At 27.8% G+C, this 17,303-nt stretch overlaps 3 protein-coding genes and 1 long non-coding RNA gene across 4 annotated transcripts; 3 read left to right on the top strand and 1 right to left on the bottom strand.

Moving 5' to 3' along the window:
- Positions 1–579: 579 nt before the first annotated feature.
- On the top strand, positions 580–4,414 carry LOC141533766 (UDP-glucose 4-epimerase-like). The gene is made up of 5 exons (XM_074252805.1): positions 580–860; positions 1,446–1,564; positions 1,641–2,112; positions 3,853–4,137; positions 4,218–4,414. The coding sequence occupies exons 1-5, from the start codon at positions 734–736 to the stop codon at positions 4,280–4,282; spliced, it is 1,068 nt and encodes a 355-aa protein (XP_074108906.1). The 5' UTR covers positions 580–733; the 3' UTR covers positions 4,283–4,414.
- A 90-nt stretch (positions 4,415–4,504) lies between these two features.
- On the top strand, positions 4,505–6,213 carry LOC141533875 (uncharacterized). The gene is made up of 3 exons (XM_074252968.1): positions 4,505–4,515; positions 5,019–5,304; positions 5,644–6,213. The coding sequence occupies exons 1-3, from the start codon at positions 4,505–4,507 to the stop codon at positions 5,728–5,730; spliced, it is 384 nt and encodes a 127-aa protein (XP_074109069.1). The 3' UTR covers positions 5,731–6,213.
- Positions 5,793–6,128, top strand: LOC141533874 (uncharacterized). Its single transcript, XM_074252967.1, has one exon. The coding sequence runs from the start codon at positions 5,793–5,795 to the stop codon at positions 6,126–6,128; it is 336 nt and encodes a 111-aa protein (XP_074109068.1).
- A 274-nt stretch (positions 6,214–6,487) lies between the features above and the next one.
- LOC141533562 (uncharacterized) lies at positions 6,488–6,966 on the bottom strand. The gene is made up of 3 exons (XR_012480316.1): positions 6,895–6,966; positions 6,731–6,820; positions 6,488–6,646 (listed from the first exon to the last, which is right to left on the bottom strand). It is a non-coding gene; the product is annotated as an uncharacterized LOC141533562 (long non-coding RNA).
- Positions 6,967–17,303: the final 10,337 nt, after the last annotated feature.

Raw genomic sequence — 17,303 nt, 5'->3', positions numbered from 1 at the left:
AGTTCAATAAAAATATTTATAATTGAAGATAACCAGTTTTTTGTCTCGATTAATCAAAAATGAAAAGATACCCTTTTTGAAAGTCAACTCCTCAATTAATTAATTAAATTACATGAGTAAAAACAATGATTGAGGTGTCCTATGAAAAAAAGTTGACAATATTGATTTGAAACACGATAAAAAAATTCAAATATTCATGATTACTCTTATAGTGTCAATAATGGGAGCTTTTACCTCATACAGAATTTTTAATAAACCTTTAAGTCCGTTATTATTTATCTAACAATATCTATATCGTTACGTTATATTCTTCACATTGATAACAATGTCTCAATAATAATTAAACCGATCCAATTAATAAATAAACTTAATTACAGTTGGAGAAGCCAATTACATCATTTTTTAATTGATTTCCAATTTCGTAGATATAATTTAGTAATTAACGAAGAAAAAACAACGAAAATAAAATGATTGATTCGTTCAGAAGAGAAGAAGATTCTTATTTAAATATAATTATTTTTTTTGCGCATGCAACTGCGCAAGGAGGGACAGGACAGTTCAGTGTCGAAGAGATGAGGGAATGGTGACTACACGGAATGATCTTGGACTGAGTCGATCAATATCGAAAGATTTAACTGTACAGGTAGGCTGAGTAGTCACGTGGGAAAAGATCATTGCTTTGCAGAATACATTTTTTAATATTTAATAATAAAAGTAATAATTTTAATAAATAATGAAACAAAAATGGAACGTGTTAGTGACTGGAGGTGCTGGGTATATCGGCTCTCATACTGTATTAGAATTAGTTAAACAGGATTTTACAGTGGTGGTCATTGATAATCTTGGAAATGCTTACAAAGGTGAGAAATTTATAGTTTTTAGATTTTTTAAATATTTATAAAAGTTTTTACAGTAATAATAATGAAAATTGAAAAAAAAATTTTTTTTAATCATAATTATTATTATTGAAAAAAAAATGTAAAAAATAATAATTATTGAAAAAAAAATTTTTTTTCTGCAATAATAATAATGATAATAATTATTATGTTGTCACATTTGTCTTATGATATTTACAAAGCAAAATTTTATAAATAATTTATATAATTGCATACAATTTTTTGTTGTATGTTTAATTTATTTTTATTTATACACAACTCATTAAAATGTGAATAAAATTTAATTTCTATGCGCTTTTTTAAAAATCTTAAAAAAAATAGATATTTATTCAATATCTTTATATTATTTGTTGGGTCATTGCACTTTTGAAAAAATTAATTTATTATTTTATTCATTTACAAATTTAATATACATTTAATAAGATAGTATATTATTTTATTAATTAAAATATTTTAATTTAAAACCAAAATTTGAGTAATAAATAATTAGTTATCATATATTAGAATCCTATTTATTTTTAACGGTTAATTTGACGTCTTTATTTACAGATCCGAACGCCAGTAGACCAGAATGTATTTTACGTATAGAAAAACTTTCCAATAAAACAGTTATATTTGAAGAATGTGATATTACAGATTTAGGTGCTTTAAAAAAATTATTTAAAAAGGTAAATAATTTTACAAAGATAATTTTATTTAGATTTTTTGGTAGTTTTATAAATAAATTTATTATAATTATTTCAGTACAAATTTCAATGTGTCACTCATTTTGCTGCTTTAAAAGCGGTAGGTGAATCATGTCAAAAACCTTTAGAATATTACAAAACAAATGTCGGAGGTACTCTTAATTTATTGCAAGTAATGAAAGAGCATAATGTCAAAAATCTAATTTTCTCAAGCAGTGCAACTGTTTATGGTGTACCGGAAAAGTTACCTCAAACTGAAGAAATGGTAACTGGTAACTGTACTAATCCTTACGGAAAAACAAAATTTATGGTAGAAGAATTTTTAAAAGATTTATGTTCAGCTGATAAATCGTGGTCAGTAATATCTTTAAGGTATTTTAATCCCGTTGGCGCACACCCATCAGGTGAAATTGGAGAGGATCCGAATGGAATTCCTAATAATTTAATGCCATTTATTGCTCAAGTTGCTGTTGGCAAACGAGATGTATTATATGTTTACGGTGATGATCATGAAACACACGATGGTACAGGTTCGTAAAATATTACTATTATTCTTTTAAAAAAATAATAATAATAGTAATTTATTTATTTAGCTCTCAGCTATTTTTTTTTTTTATAACTCTTACATGTTTTTTTTACAATCATTAAAAATTTTTTACAAATATCACAGTATTAAATATTGTTCTCAGATATATATTTTTTCAAATCAATTTAAAAAAAAATGAATTTTTTTTTCATTTCTAATAGATTTCTAAGCAGTCAGTTTTCTTATACACTGAAAAAAAATTACCTTGAATCAAGAGAAAAATTCTCGAACCAAGAACATAATTTTGAAGAGTTTTATTGACTTGTTTTATTCACTCAAGACGAAAAATTTTTAAATCGAGTAAAATTAAATCAAGAAAAATTTCTTAGTTGAAGAATTTTTCTAGTTAAATCCAGACAATGAAATTCTTCAAAATTATTTACTTTGATTCAAGTAAATTTTTTTTTCTGTGTACTTATTATTTTAAGCGATGATATAGATCTAGTTTTATACTGCATATTATTGAAAACAAATTCGTCAAGTAAATATTTAGGTAGTAAATTATTAAGAATTTTATGAATGAACAAACAAGAATTAAAGACTATTTTCTGCCTTACGGATAATCAATACAAAGTATCAAGCATGGTCTTCAGTTTAGTATATCTATTAATACCTACATAGAAAAAAAAATTTTTTTGAACCAAGAAAATTGTAAGGAAGACTAAAGTTATTTTGGAGCAAGAAGAAATTTTCTTGGGTTAAAAAAATTTAATTTCGTTCGAGAAATTTTAACTTCATTCAAAAAATTTTCAATTTTCCTTAAAATTTTTGTTGATTTTAGAAAATTTATGCTTGACTCAAAACTTTCTTTCTTTCTCTGTAAGATTTGGAATAATGAAATGCGGAAATACGATTATTTTATGGATCTGACATTTTATAAAGTAAGTGACATTGCTATTCGAGAATTTACAAATAAATTTTGAGCTCGAAGAGCTCAAAAACGTTATTTTCGTGTCATTTTGAGCGCTTACACAGAAAGAAAGAAAATCTTGAGTCAAGCGTAAATTTTCTTAAATCAAGAAAATCTAAAGGAAGATTCTCTGATTAAAAAAGAGAATTAAAAAGAATTTCTCCGTGTTAAACGTCCATAAAAGAAAGAATTGTAAGGATTAGAAATCATTGAAAATGATTAAAAATCAAGTTATTTCTAATTCTTTTGAATCCTTTTGTTTTATCAGGGTTGAAAATTTCTTGAATGAAGTTAAAATTTCTTGAACGAAATTAAATTTTTTTAAGCCAAGAAAATTTCTTCTTGCTCCAAAATAACTTCGGTCTTCCTTACAATTTTCTTGGTTCAAGAAATTTTTTTTTTCTGCATAAGTATGGAATTTGTGGGAAGCTGCAGGGATGGTCTTTAGGGTCAACCGTTTTTCTAATTTTTTCATACGCTTCAGTAATAAACCAAAACTAAATTCTTTTGAATATCACGGTCTAATTCGATGTAGTTTAATTATAATTAGCAGTCAACTAAAATCCACTTATCGTTCATATATCTATTAAATAAGGTTTGTTTACAACACATGCGCAGTACCTTTCTTTTGTGGGTAGAAAATGGCGCGAAAAATTTAAAAGTATTTGTATTTTATTTTAATCAATTTTATTATGGAAAATGAGATTATGAGGCGTGCACTTGTGGATTTTCCAAACTTTTTTATTAATTTTACTATGTCACTGTCGTATACAGGTGTTAGAGATTACATACACATAATGGACTTGGCTATTGGTCATGTAAAAGCTATCACTTACCAAAGTTCTCGAGATGTCAAAGGTTTCAAGCCTGTAAATTTAGGCACTGGACGAGGCTATTCAGTTTTAGAAATGATTAAAGCATTCGAGAAAGCTTCTGGAAAAAATCTCAATTATAAAATCGTAAAAAGACGACCTGGAGATATATCGTCGAGTTATGCTGATGCTTCATTGGCGCAAAAAGAATTTGACTGGGTTGCTACAAAAAATATTGATGATATGTGTAAGTTTTAATATTTTTATAGTATCAATGTTAGAAAAAAAAAATAGTATCTCTAATAAAATAATTTTTATTTTTACCAGGCGCTGACACGTGGAATTGGCAAAAAAAAAATCCTAATGGATATAAGAAGTTAAATGAAAATTAACTGCTGTCAATAAAAATGGTTGCCAAATAAAGAAAACCAAATTTTACTGATGTGTATTTTATGAAAACAAAAACTTAAATTATGATTTTCATACTAAAAGATTAAATTTGTGAGATTTGTTGATAACTAGAATTTTGTATTTCTTTTTTTTAACCTTGTTTTATTCCATAAATATTTGTAATATTTCTTACATCTAATTTGTCATTACGAAAAATTGTTGGAATGGGGAGAAGGTTTAATATTTGTAGACTGGATTTATGTTCAAAAATATATTCGACAAATCAATAATATTTTTATATTATCATCCTAAAATTTGCAATGAAAAAAAATATTCGCGGGAACAAAAATTTGTCGACTATTTACTTTACCAATATAACAATACAACAGATGTTCTTCTTTACAAAATTAATAATGATACCATTGAAATAACATTACGTTCCTTTGTGGATTTTTTTATTATTGCAACGACATTTAGGAATAATAACTTAAATATTAACACTTTCCTTCCAAGAATCGACTTCTGTAAACGTTATTTTTCTTCATTAAAAGAGATAAAGTACAAAAAAATATTTTACAAAATTTTGATAACTGTGTTTAGTTATATTAAACTGACTATTATTTTTTTTTTTTTTTTTTTTTGAAGAAAATATTCAAAAATTCTTTTCATCATATTTTAAAAATTTTATTCCTTATTCTGTAATATATTGTTAATCAATTTTTGTGTCATACATTTTAGCAATTTTGAGCAAACATTTGATAGTCAAGCGTTAGGATTTTCAAATGAAGGAAAAATAGAAATTCAACCATTAACATTTAGAACATTGAAAGGTGCTTTGTCTATCATTAAAGAAATTTTTTATGCCGATGAAAGCTTAAGCAAAGGCTGTGGTGTATCTTATGAACGTGGAGCAGCTGAAGAACTAGAGTCGTTATGCAGGAATGTCGCTGCTGATGGGCTTAGTGTCGTTGCAATTGATGTTAATACAAGGGAAGTCGTCGGTGTTGTTTTAAATAAAATATTTGTAAGTAAAGTATGTATTGAAAAAAAATTACTTGATTTAAGAGAAAAATTTAATTAATTTTTAAATCAAATTAGAAAATTTTTTTTTCAAATTAAATTAAAAAATAATTTTTTTTTAATTTTTGTTTTAAATTGAATTTTTAAAAGTTAAAATTTTTTTTTAAATTAAATTAAAAAAAATTTTTTTTAATTCAATTTTTAAAAAATTGTCTTTTTGAATTTTTTTTTTTTAAATTGAATTCTAAAAAGTTTTTATTTAAAAATTATTTTATTTACTGAAAAACAGTTAAAATTAGTGAAAGTAATTTTTAATCCGAATATTTTTTTATTTCTATTAAAGACACCATTGCCTAAAAATAAAAAAGCAACCTTGAATTATTTGGTGAAAATAGCAAACATGAAGCATCGAAATGCTTTGCAGATGTAAACATTTATGTTGAGTCCGGAGTGGATTTCTTCAAATTATACAAGGTCAATTGTATACTGGAAATGACTTTTCTAACAGTCGCAAGAGACCACCAGCGAAAAGGAATCGCCGAATTATTAGTGTCATCAACATTGAAATTAGCAAGAGAATTGAGAAGAGGAATAGCCAAAAAAACGTCGGTTGATTTTAACAGAACATCAGTTAAAAATGCTAATGCTATTCCAAGTGTTGTTTCAGCGACATTTACATCTACATATTCTCAAAAAATAGGCAATAAACTTGGTTTTGATAATATTATGGAGGTGAGTTACGATGATGTGATATTTAATGGTCAAAAATTGAGTACAAAAATTGGTAATATCCAAAAATTTGCACGAATTGCTGCAAAAAGAATTTAAAAACATTACGTTCTCAAATTTATGTTAATTAGTCTGATTTTGATAATGTAATAGTAACAAAAATGATTTTGTTTCAATAAAATTTCATTCTGACAAATCCATGTCGAGTTGTAAAACTAGGCTGTAGCTTATTTTTTAATTTCCCGCTAATAAAATTGAAAATTTTCCAATAAAGGGAAGCTATTAATTTCGGTCGATTTTCGAAAATCGAGTTTTCATCGGATCTCCACGTTTTGAGGTCTCAGGAAGCTATTCTGACTATTTATGGATACAATAAAAAAAACGTCGTGGTAAACAACAAGAAAATCTTGAGTAATTTAATTTTTTTTAAACAAAAATAATATTGCAATGTAAAAATATATCATAATGATTAAAGTTAAAAGTTGACGAGATTAGAAACTTGAATTTTAGGCCCTAGTAGAGCTATGTCTTGGTGCGTTCGCGCTTAAGGCATGCAAAAAAAATAAATTTCAAAATTGAAATATAATAATGAGGTATGTTGCAACAGAACCAGAAATCTGAAAAATTAATAGAAAATGAATAATTAATCAAAAAGAAAAAAAAACACTAAAGTGACAGTTAAAAATATTCCATTAACTTACAAGCACAAGGAGCGTGCGATCCAACGATACTATATCACAACTTGTGATTTTTATTTTCAAACTTAGAAGATCACTCAAAAATTTATTCCACTATTGTAAGAAAAAAAAATATATTATGACTTTTGCATCACGCTAATATTTGCCAATAACTTAATCTTACTTACTTTGTCTTCAGTTCTCTGATTCGTATATTTGTTCACAACCAAAATAATGATTCGAGCTGTTTTTTCATTCTGGAAAAAAATGTGAAATTTAATTTAAAAATTACCAACATAAAAACCTTCTTGTGTACCTGAATATTTATTTTATTGACAGTAGAAGTCAGTATAATCAGGAGAAAACTATGCTGAATTATAAATATTCCATAATAAAATATTGGAATACCACTTTTGAGCCCGCCCATTTCAGATATAACATAGTACATCATGATAACAGCTCTCATAAAAATTACTATAATCGAAAATAAAATCGGTAGTCCATAAAAATTTTCTACGTCTTGGCATATTTCAAACAATGTGTAGTATATAGATTTTAGATTATCAATATTATTCACAGCTGTTTGAAGCGAGACTAACACTTCTGGTCCAAGTATATTCCTTTTTACTTTTTCGAAGTTCAATATTCTTGATTGAATGATTCTGAATCGTTTATTAATCATGTTTAGTATCAATGAGTACTGTAAAATCACTCCAGCAACAGTCATATCAAGCAAAAAGCGAAAAAGTATCAATATTTTTGTCGGGAACTGTGGGGTCATTATAATATGGATGACCATGAAGATAACAGTATTTATAAAAAATAGTATGTAATAAACGGTATGTTTCATTTCATGCTCTCTAACGTTAAGTCTGTTATCTAAACTCATAATACGATTAAGGACTCTCACTAAAAATTTTTGCCTAATTATGTACAGCAAAATAATCAGAACTATCAACAGATTTCCTGTTAATCCAATCGGCATCGTTATTATTCTAATTTTGGTCCGATGAAAGAGGCTGGAATTCGGTATATGAAAAAGATTATAGTAATTTACTAAAATTATTATTGTGATTATTAACATGTTATAGACTGATCCAATACGTGAAGTAGTGCACAAACTTCCGTTATCAAACGCACAATTTTTTCCAAATAGTTGGGACATATTTAATGTCCACGGAGATATTCCACTTAGTTTCAAAATTATGTTGTGGAATAATGTAAAACATCGGTAACACAATGAGTAATTAGATTTTTTTCCTGGTATATTCGGAAGCATGTTTAATGGTTACGAGGTGTACTTTTATTGTAGATGCTTGATATGTTGACTTTCTGTTGTCGCAATTCACACTGAGTAGCATGAAAAATGATTGCATGTTTAGATTTTATTTTTTGCGATTACTACTCCGGATTAGCATTGAAATATTAATGGCTTTAATTGCAAACATGGGTGATAGGTAGAGTTTTATGTTGACATATAATCAATTTTCTGATCATTCGACTTTGTTGAACTTCATTATGGTAGTTTCTTCGTGGTATAGTGTGGTCAGAGAGCATTTAATATTGTCAGAAAGTCTATACTGTTGTCAAATAACAATTTATCATAGAAATACTATGTAACAATGACCAAAAAAAATGTTTTAATTATTATATCTCGACAACAAAACAAAACAAAAAACTGTGTAATTGATGTTTAAAACAAAAATAATTAGGAAAACGGTTGATCCTGAAGACCATCCCTGCAACTTCCCGCTAATTCCATATCTAAGCGCTTAAAATTGCACTGTTATGACGTTTTTGAGCTCTTCGAGCTCAAAAATACAATTCATACTAATATATATTTTTTAATTTTAAAAATATGTAAAATTGCTATGAAATAACAACAATTATGACTATTAACAGTTTTTAATAATGAAATAATAAAAATAAATAGGGCGTCAACAGTTGGGGCCTCGTCAATAATAGGGGCTTTTATCGTATCATAAATATTTATTTATTTCAATATATATTCAATTATATTTTCTTTAATGCCGTTTTCTTGTGACAAAAACATAGTAAGATTGTTCTTGATCCTTTCCTTCACCGGTACATTCGTAGTACCCACTATCTACTATACCTGCATTCTTTATCAGAAATCCTCTTCTCGGATCAAAATTAATGCGATCATTCAAATGAATTTCCTAGAATAATTAAAAAATTCGGATTTATTTTGGCATTCGATCAAGAGATAAAATTTAAATGTTCTGTAATGAATAGTAAGTACTTGACTGTCTTTTGTTAAATTGATCCTGAAGTATGGTGAAGTTGGTCGACATGGAATTAAGATATCATCACCAGTTTTAACGTGGAAGCTTTTCAAATAGGTCCCAGGATCCAACGAAGTGACGGGTGTTTTCATTGCTTTTTCTTACATTTAACAAAAACGTAGATCCACTTGGCGTTAGAATTATTGAAGTTATAAGGTGTGATAGCAGTGTCATTAGCGATTTTGAAATTTTTCAAGTTATCAGCATCGACGCATCCATACCATCCGGAATCACCATAAACTGTTTTATTCGAAAATAATTCGATGCTAACGACATCTTCGAAATTATATCGTGAAAAATTTTTAACTGATGTTGGAATCTATTTAAATAAGAAATCAAAATTATTAATTATATTTTAACTTCCCGCTAAAAAAATTGAAAATTTTCAAAATTCGGGAAGTTATTGGTTTTACCCCGTTTTTCGAAAATCGAGTTCCTATCAGATCTGGGTGCCCAGGAAAGAGCATTTTTTGTTATTATTCACCATGTTAAACAAAATAATCATTATTGAAATATATTTAATGCGTCTGATAAATTATTAGACTTGATATAAGTGCACTTATATTATCCTGTAAGTGCGATATATAAGTAAAAAAAAATCAATGTCATTTTCGAGAAAACTGCTTTTTTTGACAAGTCGAGACTAGAGCACTGCCTCAACGCTTCGCTTATGAGGAGTGCAATATAGTTTTCTGAACTGTTTTTTGTAATTACTCGAACTTAAATTAACCTGAGATCATTATAGATGGCAATGTAATACCATATATAAATTCAACCAAACATCTACGAGTCCATCTCTCAAATAATCTTTCTTGGGATACGCATATCTCGCAGTTATCACGCAAAGTTTATGGTTCACTAAATAGTTTAAAACGTAGGAAGAACTTTCTGTCTACACAGACTCGCAATTTATTGGTTTCTGCTACTATCCTCCCTATTATCGACTATTGCTCAATAGTGTTTCTCAACTTATCTAATGAACTTGATTGCAAATTGCAGCGACTTGTTAACAATGCTATTCGATTCATTTTTAATCTGAGGCGAGATAAGCACATCACACCATATCGACGGTCATTAAATTGGTTAAATGTAAAGTCACGAAGGCTATACTTTCTAGCCTGCGTGTTCTTCAAATTGTTATCAACAGGCGAACTAAAATTTCTACGTGATTTATTTATTGAAAAAGACCCTGTCATCAGACGATCACAAAGAATAGCCAGCAGAAATAATAATGTCACTTTTAAAATACCCAACTTTGTTACCACAATCTACGAGCATTCGTTTGTTATATCAGCTATACGGTTCTGGCAAGATCTACCTCCTGAAATTACAGATTCTCTTGGTTTGGAATCCTTCAAAACAAAAGTATTTGATTTTCTTATAAATCTCGAATAATAACATAATAGTGAGCTGGTTAATATGATTAAAAACATTATGTCTAACTGAACATTATACAAATTCTATACTTTAAATTATCATGCAAATTTCATATTTCCCTTATGTATATATTAGCTGTACTTATGTGAATTATAATTTTATGTATATCATTTTTGCCATCCGGCTTTGTGTTTTGGCATTTAAATCTAATAAATAAATAAATAAATAAATAAATTAGTTTAAGTAACTACTGGTAAATAGTTATATCAACTATATTTTAATAAAAATTTTTCTGTTATCGTGTTAAGCAAAAAATTACTTGGTGAGTGAAAGATTGTTACGGGCGGCGTCTCAGATAGCTTAACTGGAAGAGCTATGTATTTAACACAATCAGAATAAGAAAAAACTATATTATTTACTTCACTATGTACAGCCCCTGAGGCTTATCAGGTATTAAGAAATATCATTTATGTTACCCTCTATGAGAGCCTGTATGGGCCAGGTAGACAATTTATTTTAAGTAATAGGTCTTATGTTTATATCTATGTATCAATGATTTAAATAAATAAACGCTTGAATAAAAAAAAAAAAAAAAAAAAAATGGAAGAGCCCTAGGTACGTAACCAAGAGATCCGGGTTCGATTCCCGGTCCGGGTTATTTGAATTATTTTTTCTATTTTCTAAGTTAAATTTAATCAAGATGACTTTGAGTTTATGCAAAACTAAAAATTGTTTAAATATCTATTTGATTGGGGTTCACTGTAATAAATAATTTTGGAGACCCAGATTTTTTTTTCCCTGTAATCTTGTAAAATAATATAGAATGTGTTTTCTCTTACGTCAATTGAGTTTGATGGATATATAAATGCCGGGTTAGATCCAGTACAATTGATCAGTAGAGTATCATTTTCGACCAAGTGAATCTCTTCAACATTAGGTGATATTTCTAGTGGTTTATGTGCAAAAGATACTGAAATAAAATACAATGAAAAATATTTAATGTGTTAGAAAATTAAAAATATTATAAATAATTTTTATTTCTTGCGTAGTAAATTTACTCGTTAAATTAAGTGTATAAAAATATGTTTAACTTACCCCAAACGTTAAAAAGTATGAAACAAATGTATTTAACGGCCATTTTTTAACGGGTGAATCAACAGTCGTATGAAGATAAGCTTGTAATAAGACTTTGAAAACACGTAAATTGAACTTATAGTCTTTTTTAGCGTTGTATCACGTCGCTTGTCGAAAACAGATCAATAAAGGTAATAATTGGGAGTTCGTATTGATATTTACTTTTTAACTTACACGGAGGTGACTTTTAATAACTACTACTACAATTTTTTATTGATTGGGAAATTCCAATTCCATTAATTTCTTATCATTATAATTAAGCTGAATTTAAAAGCATTAACAAATACAAATAACAAAATTATTAATTTTTTTTTATCAAAATCTTAGTCATGAGCTCCAATAATTGTAATGGTTATTATTAAAAAATTTTGTTTTTCTACAAACTACTACCCGACAAAACTTGATTTGCTTAACGGTAAGTTAAAAAAATAAATAAATAAATAAACCGTAAAATTTGTAATGCGTAAGAAATAAATAATATTTCCATTAAAAATGTTATCTTAAACAATCTATCGCCAGCGGCTTAAATACTTCAAAGCATATTCGATTATCGGTCATTAACAGCGCCCAATTTTTTATTTGAGTAATTAGTCCATCTGATTTTATTGTTGGTTAAAGTCAAAAATAATTCTGTGTATTTTTCAAGTAATTAAGTAACAATGTATTTAAAGTATTCCACTTTAATTTTTATAAATATTTGCTGTAAGTTTTTTTTTCTTATAATTAAATTTGATGAATTTCTAAAGTATCCTCTTTTTTAGTCTGTTTTTTAGAGCTAATTATCCCGCAAGAAGAAATTTACATTGAAGAAGGAAAAACGTTGGAAATAAATTGTACAGCTTCAGAAGATATTGATTTTTTCTATCCAAAAACGATCAAAGATGAAGTAAGTTTGTTTTAAGCTAAAAATTAGACAAACGTAACTATCTCTGTCATACTTGTACAAAAAACGGAATTTTAAAACGAATTTTGAGTAAATGAAAATTTTCAAAAAAAAACACTTCGCTCTTCGATAGATGTTTTATAATATTAAGTTATTTTCGTAATTTTTATTTTTTAACATGAAATTTTTGGATTTGAGAAATTTTTCAGTCTCCAATATTATAAGATTTATGATACCCTCATTTTTAGAATATGTTTTGTTTAATTTATATTTTGGCGTACTATAACTAATGTATTTCGCTTTCTAAATTTAGTTTTGTCCAATTGAAAATTCAAACGGTAATGAGATTTTAGTTCGTTTTATTTACAACTTAATCCTCTGCTCTAAGGTCTTCTAATCTTTCTATTGTCAAAATTCTTTTCCCTAGAAACATCTATTTTTTATTGTTTTATTACTTGGTTTTTTCCTCGGTTTGGAGGATTAGTTATCTGTACATCTGTATGTCATATTGGCATCTAGTTTTCTAATTTCCTTCTCTTTCTAGTTATGAATTATCTCTCTAACTTACTGTTTATTCTACTCTAATTTTGTTCATTTGCCTCGCATTTAATAATTTTATAAGTAATTTTATTCACATTCTTGTATAAATTCATACAAAATAAATTATTAGTAGAACGTTAATTTGGTCTACTAACTTTATCAATTAATGTAACCTGGAGCTTACAACTCCGAACTCCTAATATAGTCATACATTTTGATAAAATTACAATAGATAATTCAATTAAATTTAAAACGTATCTCAAACGTCTCAGGCGCTTAAAACGTATCTTAGGCGCTTAAAACGTTCCGCAGGCGCCAGGCGTTTAAAAGGTCTTACAGGCGCCGGCGCTTAAAAGGTATCGCAGGCGCCTGGCGCTTAAAAGGTATCGTAGGCGCCTGGCGCTTAAAAGGTATCACAGGCGCCTGGCGCTTGAAACGTATCACAGGCGCCTGGCGCTTAAAACGTATTACAGCGCGTTTAAAATGTCTCAGGCGTTAAGAGCGTGCTTAAAACTTTTTAATAGATAATTTTTTGAGCATTTTAAGCTCTTACATAGCGGGTAGTTTTAAAAATAGCCTGCAAGGTCGACCTTTCCAGATTTATTAATTTTTGCATGTATCAGGAAGACCTTACGTTAACTATTTTATTTAAAAATTCACTATAATATTTTAAAAGTGATTAATTTTAATTTCTAAAGTATTACGGAAGCTAAAAATTAATTTTTCAATAGATTATTATATCACCAGTGGAATTCATAGTAGAAACTGCGTTAAACTCATCAAAATTTATATTGAAAAGACCTAATACTGTTTTTGGTGACACTGGATGGTATGGATGGATTGAAGCAAGCAAAAATCAACGAAAGCTAAATTTACGAAACATTTTGGTGACACCCTACTCTTACAATGAAATTGACATCCACTGGGTTTACGTTTACGTAATATGTAACAAAAAAACTACCTTATCAAGCGTATGGATTGTTACATAAAATATATTTATAATTTTATTTTCAACTGAAAAAAAATCACTCACTTTTCTACTGCTCAAATGTATCACCTCAAAACTCCAGTTGGAAGCGATGTAAGTTTTCCGTGCTACCTAACTTCTCCAAATTATAACGTAACTCTCTCTTATGTAGAAAGAGTAAGTATATGATTAATTCAATTAAATCAATTTTACGTAGCATCTTAAATTAATATTTAAGAGTTAAATTGAAAATTTACTCAAATTATTAAACGATGGAAAAGATTTATTTTTCTTTGTGATAATTTGCTTTTTTGCAGAGATCTAGACGAACAGTACTCATCCCTTTGGGCAAAAAATTATCCTATCATAAAATAAAAGGGTTTACTTTGCACAATGTCAACATTAATGACGAGAGAAAATATCTATGCGACGTTCCTGCACCACATAGGACGAACTTTGTTTTGATAAACTTGAGGATTAAAGGTTATTTATAAAAAATATATCTTCCTAAATTTAGCTCATAAATAATTGAATATACCCTTATTAAAAAAAAGAATTAAAAATGATCTCATGTGTTAAATGCTCATAAGAGATAGTACTAATAAGGATTTGAAGGATTAGAAAGTATTCAAAATGATGAGAAATCAAATCATCTCGAATTCTTTTTTTTTTAATGAGGGAAATTTTCACGGTTTTTTTCAGGCAATACTTCCGAAAATTCGTTAGAAATTTCTTCTTGACCTTTGCAACAAATCACTGTTGCTGAAGACTTTTCAATGAATTGTACTATTCACCCTGACAGCCAGCGCTTTCTCAGTAAGTGTTGACTTCCAGCAGTTACGGTTAATTTATACATCAAGTTGGCGGTAATTCTTCTCTCAACAACAGTTGTAAGCAAATTGACGGAAATCTACGGCCGCAACTTGAATACAAGTTAACAATCAAACTTGTAGTTAAATTTCCTTTCAACTTTACTACAATTTGAAGGAAATACTTGTACAGCAAGTTTTGACGTCTATTTGCAGAGTAAGTTATAGGTAACTAATAGGTAATCGCTCGCTTTGCCAACTTTTTCCGTCAAGTTTGCTTCAAATTACGGACGTAGATTGACATTAAGTTATGGGTAAGGTGGCTATCAGGGCACACGGAAAAATCATACTCACATGATACATTTTGCTGGATAACGCCATTACAGGTATTTATCATAATTTTACAGGGTAATTGTTAATTATCTTCAGATGATTAATTATCACAAATCGATACAAGCAGAGCGAATTTAGACTTAATGTAGATTAAGTCTAAAAATCATTTGCATAATTTTCACGGATTAATTATGATTAGTTATTTTCATTGATTTCAAAAATTTCAAAAATTATTAAATTTATTAATAATTATTAATTGATTATTAAAATTTATTAGTAAACATATGGCCGGAATTTACGCTAACAGTAGAGCAACAGTTGTATTTATTACTAGTTTACGTCAAGTTAACGTTAACTTCAACTTTGCGTTAACTTTGAGCGAACCTTTCGAAAATGTTTGAAAGTTTCTTTATCATAGATCAATGTTTCCTGAAAGAAAAACGTTACTTATCGTCGGTCGGGATACTTTATTGAAACAGAATCCTACACACTCAGCACAAATTAAATCAAGTTCACGTAAACCTGCTGCCGGAATTGGACGTAAAGTTTACGCTAACAGTGAGGCAGCAGTTATATTTACAACTAGTTTACGTCAAGTTAACGTTAACTTTCCGCAAACTTCGCGTCAACTTTGATTGTCAAATTCGTGCTAACTGGGAATATTATTCGTTTCTATTAATACACTTGTTTTCCGAAATGAAATCTACTTTTTTTAATTATAGAAAAATTACATCAGAAAATTTATTTCTTATTTTGATGGAAATTTAAACGTCCATGTAAGTCAACTGTCAATAAAAAATGTAACAATCAACAATTTTGGTGAATATAAATGTGAGTTTTACGGATTTGACACTATAAAAAATGCAAAGGTTGACCTTCAAATCCACAGTAAGTAATTATTCAACACTAATTATTAACATTTTCTAAATTGCACGCCTTATAGCGCAAAGCGCGTGGGATAGTGTTTTACTTCTACTTCGTCAAGGTCAAGCAATTTTGTAATGTTTAAATGCTTCTATTACAGTCATACTTCACTTCTACAATAATATGAGTAGAATTACTTCGAGAAAACACTTGAAGTAAACCATTTCATACTTTCTAGAAATTATTTGATGTTACTACTATAAAAAAAAAAAAAAAAAAAAAAAAACGGAAAGAACAAAATTACACTGCATATCCTCCAAGATTATACTCAGTGTTATCTGTGTTAAAAAAAAATTTCAGATAATATCAAATATAATCTAGATTATACTAAATTATTTTTGTATTATACTTAGTGTAATCTTCGATTTAATCAAGTAATTTTTCTGGTTATACCGCGTAAGATCACACTGGATATAATCCGAAAAAATATCCCGTATAATTTGAATTATACTCAGTAGAATCTTGGATTATACAATTTTTCGAAAAATTGTGATATTAAACTTTTTTCTTATTTAATTTATCAATACATCAATTACACAATTTATTTTTTGCTTAAAAAATGAATGAGTGTTATATGGCGTGCACTTTTGGATTTTCCAAACTTTAATTTTATCTTATTTTTTTAAATTGGAAAATTATTGATTTTTAAGATGAAAGCCTCCTAGAAATATCAATGGAAAGCTCGCTTAATAAATCTAAGAAAGAAGTTGGCCAAAGTATCAATTGGACATTAAATATTACGGTATATCCTTTGCCAACATTCAAATGGTAACTCAATATTTATTCTTAATGTATTTGTCATTCTATTATTTTTTAAAATCACATTTCAAAAAAGAAAAAAGTTGAATTTTTTAAAAAATGAATTGATTTTTTTTTCAAAATTAGGCTTGATCCCAAGAATAAAGAAATAAACAATGATTGGACTTTACATAACTATAAAGTTAATGACGAAAATTTTTCCATCAATTTAGTTAAGCCTGACTTAACTCTTGAGGATCGAGGAAATTATACACTAATAGCTACTAATTCAAACGAAACTAAAACTGTAAATATTTTTGTCGATGTACTCAGTAAAAAATAAATTTTTTAAATAATTTATTCTAAATAATTAAATGAAATTTTTTCTACCTCACACTTGATGTCATTTATAAATTTCAGTGAGATCTTTAATAACAAAAAAATTGGATAACATTCAAGTGAATTATTTTTCATTAAACGAGCTATTAGAGTGTAAGTGTGAAGCTCAGGGAAATCCGCTACCATTTATAACATGGGAATATACAAATAATTTTGAAAATTCAACCGAGAGTCTAGCAGAAAATAA

This window comes from Cotesia typhae, unplaced genomic scaffold, assembly GCF_013202065.1.
Source record: "Cotesia typhae breed Kobodo isofemale line unplaced genomic scaffold, CoteBio_Ctyphae scaffold_121, whole genome shotgun sequence".
Classification (NCBI taxonomy): domain Eukaryota; kingdom Metazoa; phylum Arthropoda; class Insecta; order Hymenoptera; family Braconidae; genus Cotesia; species Cotesia typhae.
This window is presented reverse-complemented; position numbering and strand designations above follow the sequence as displayed.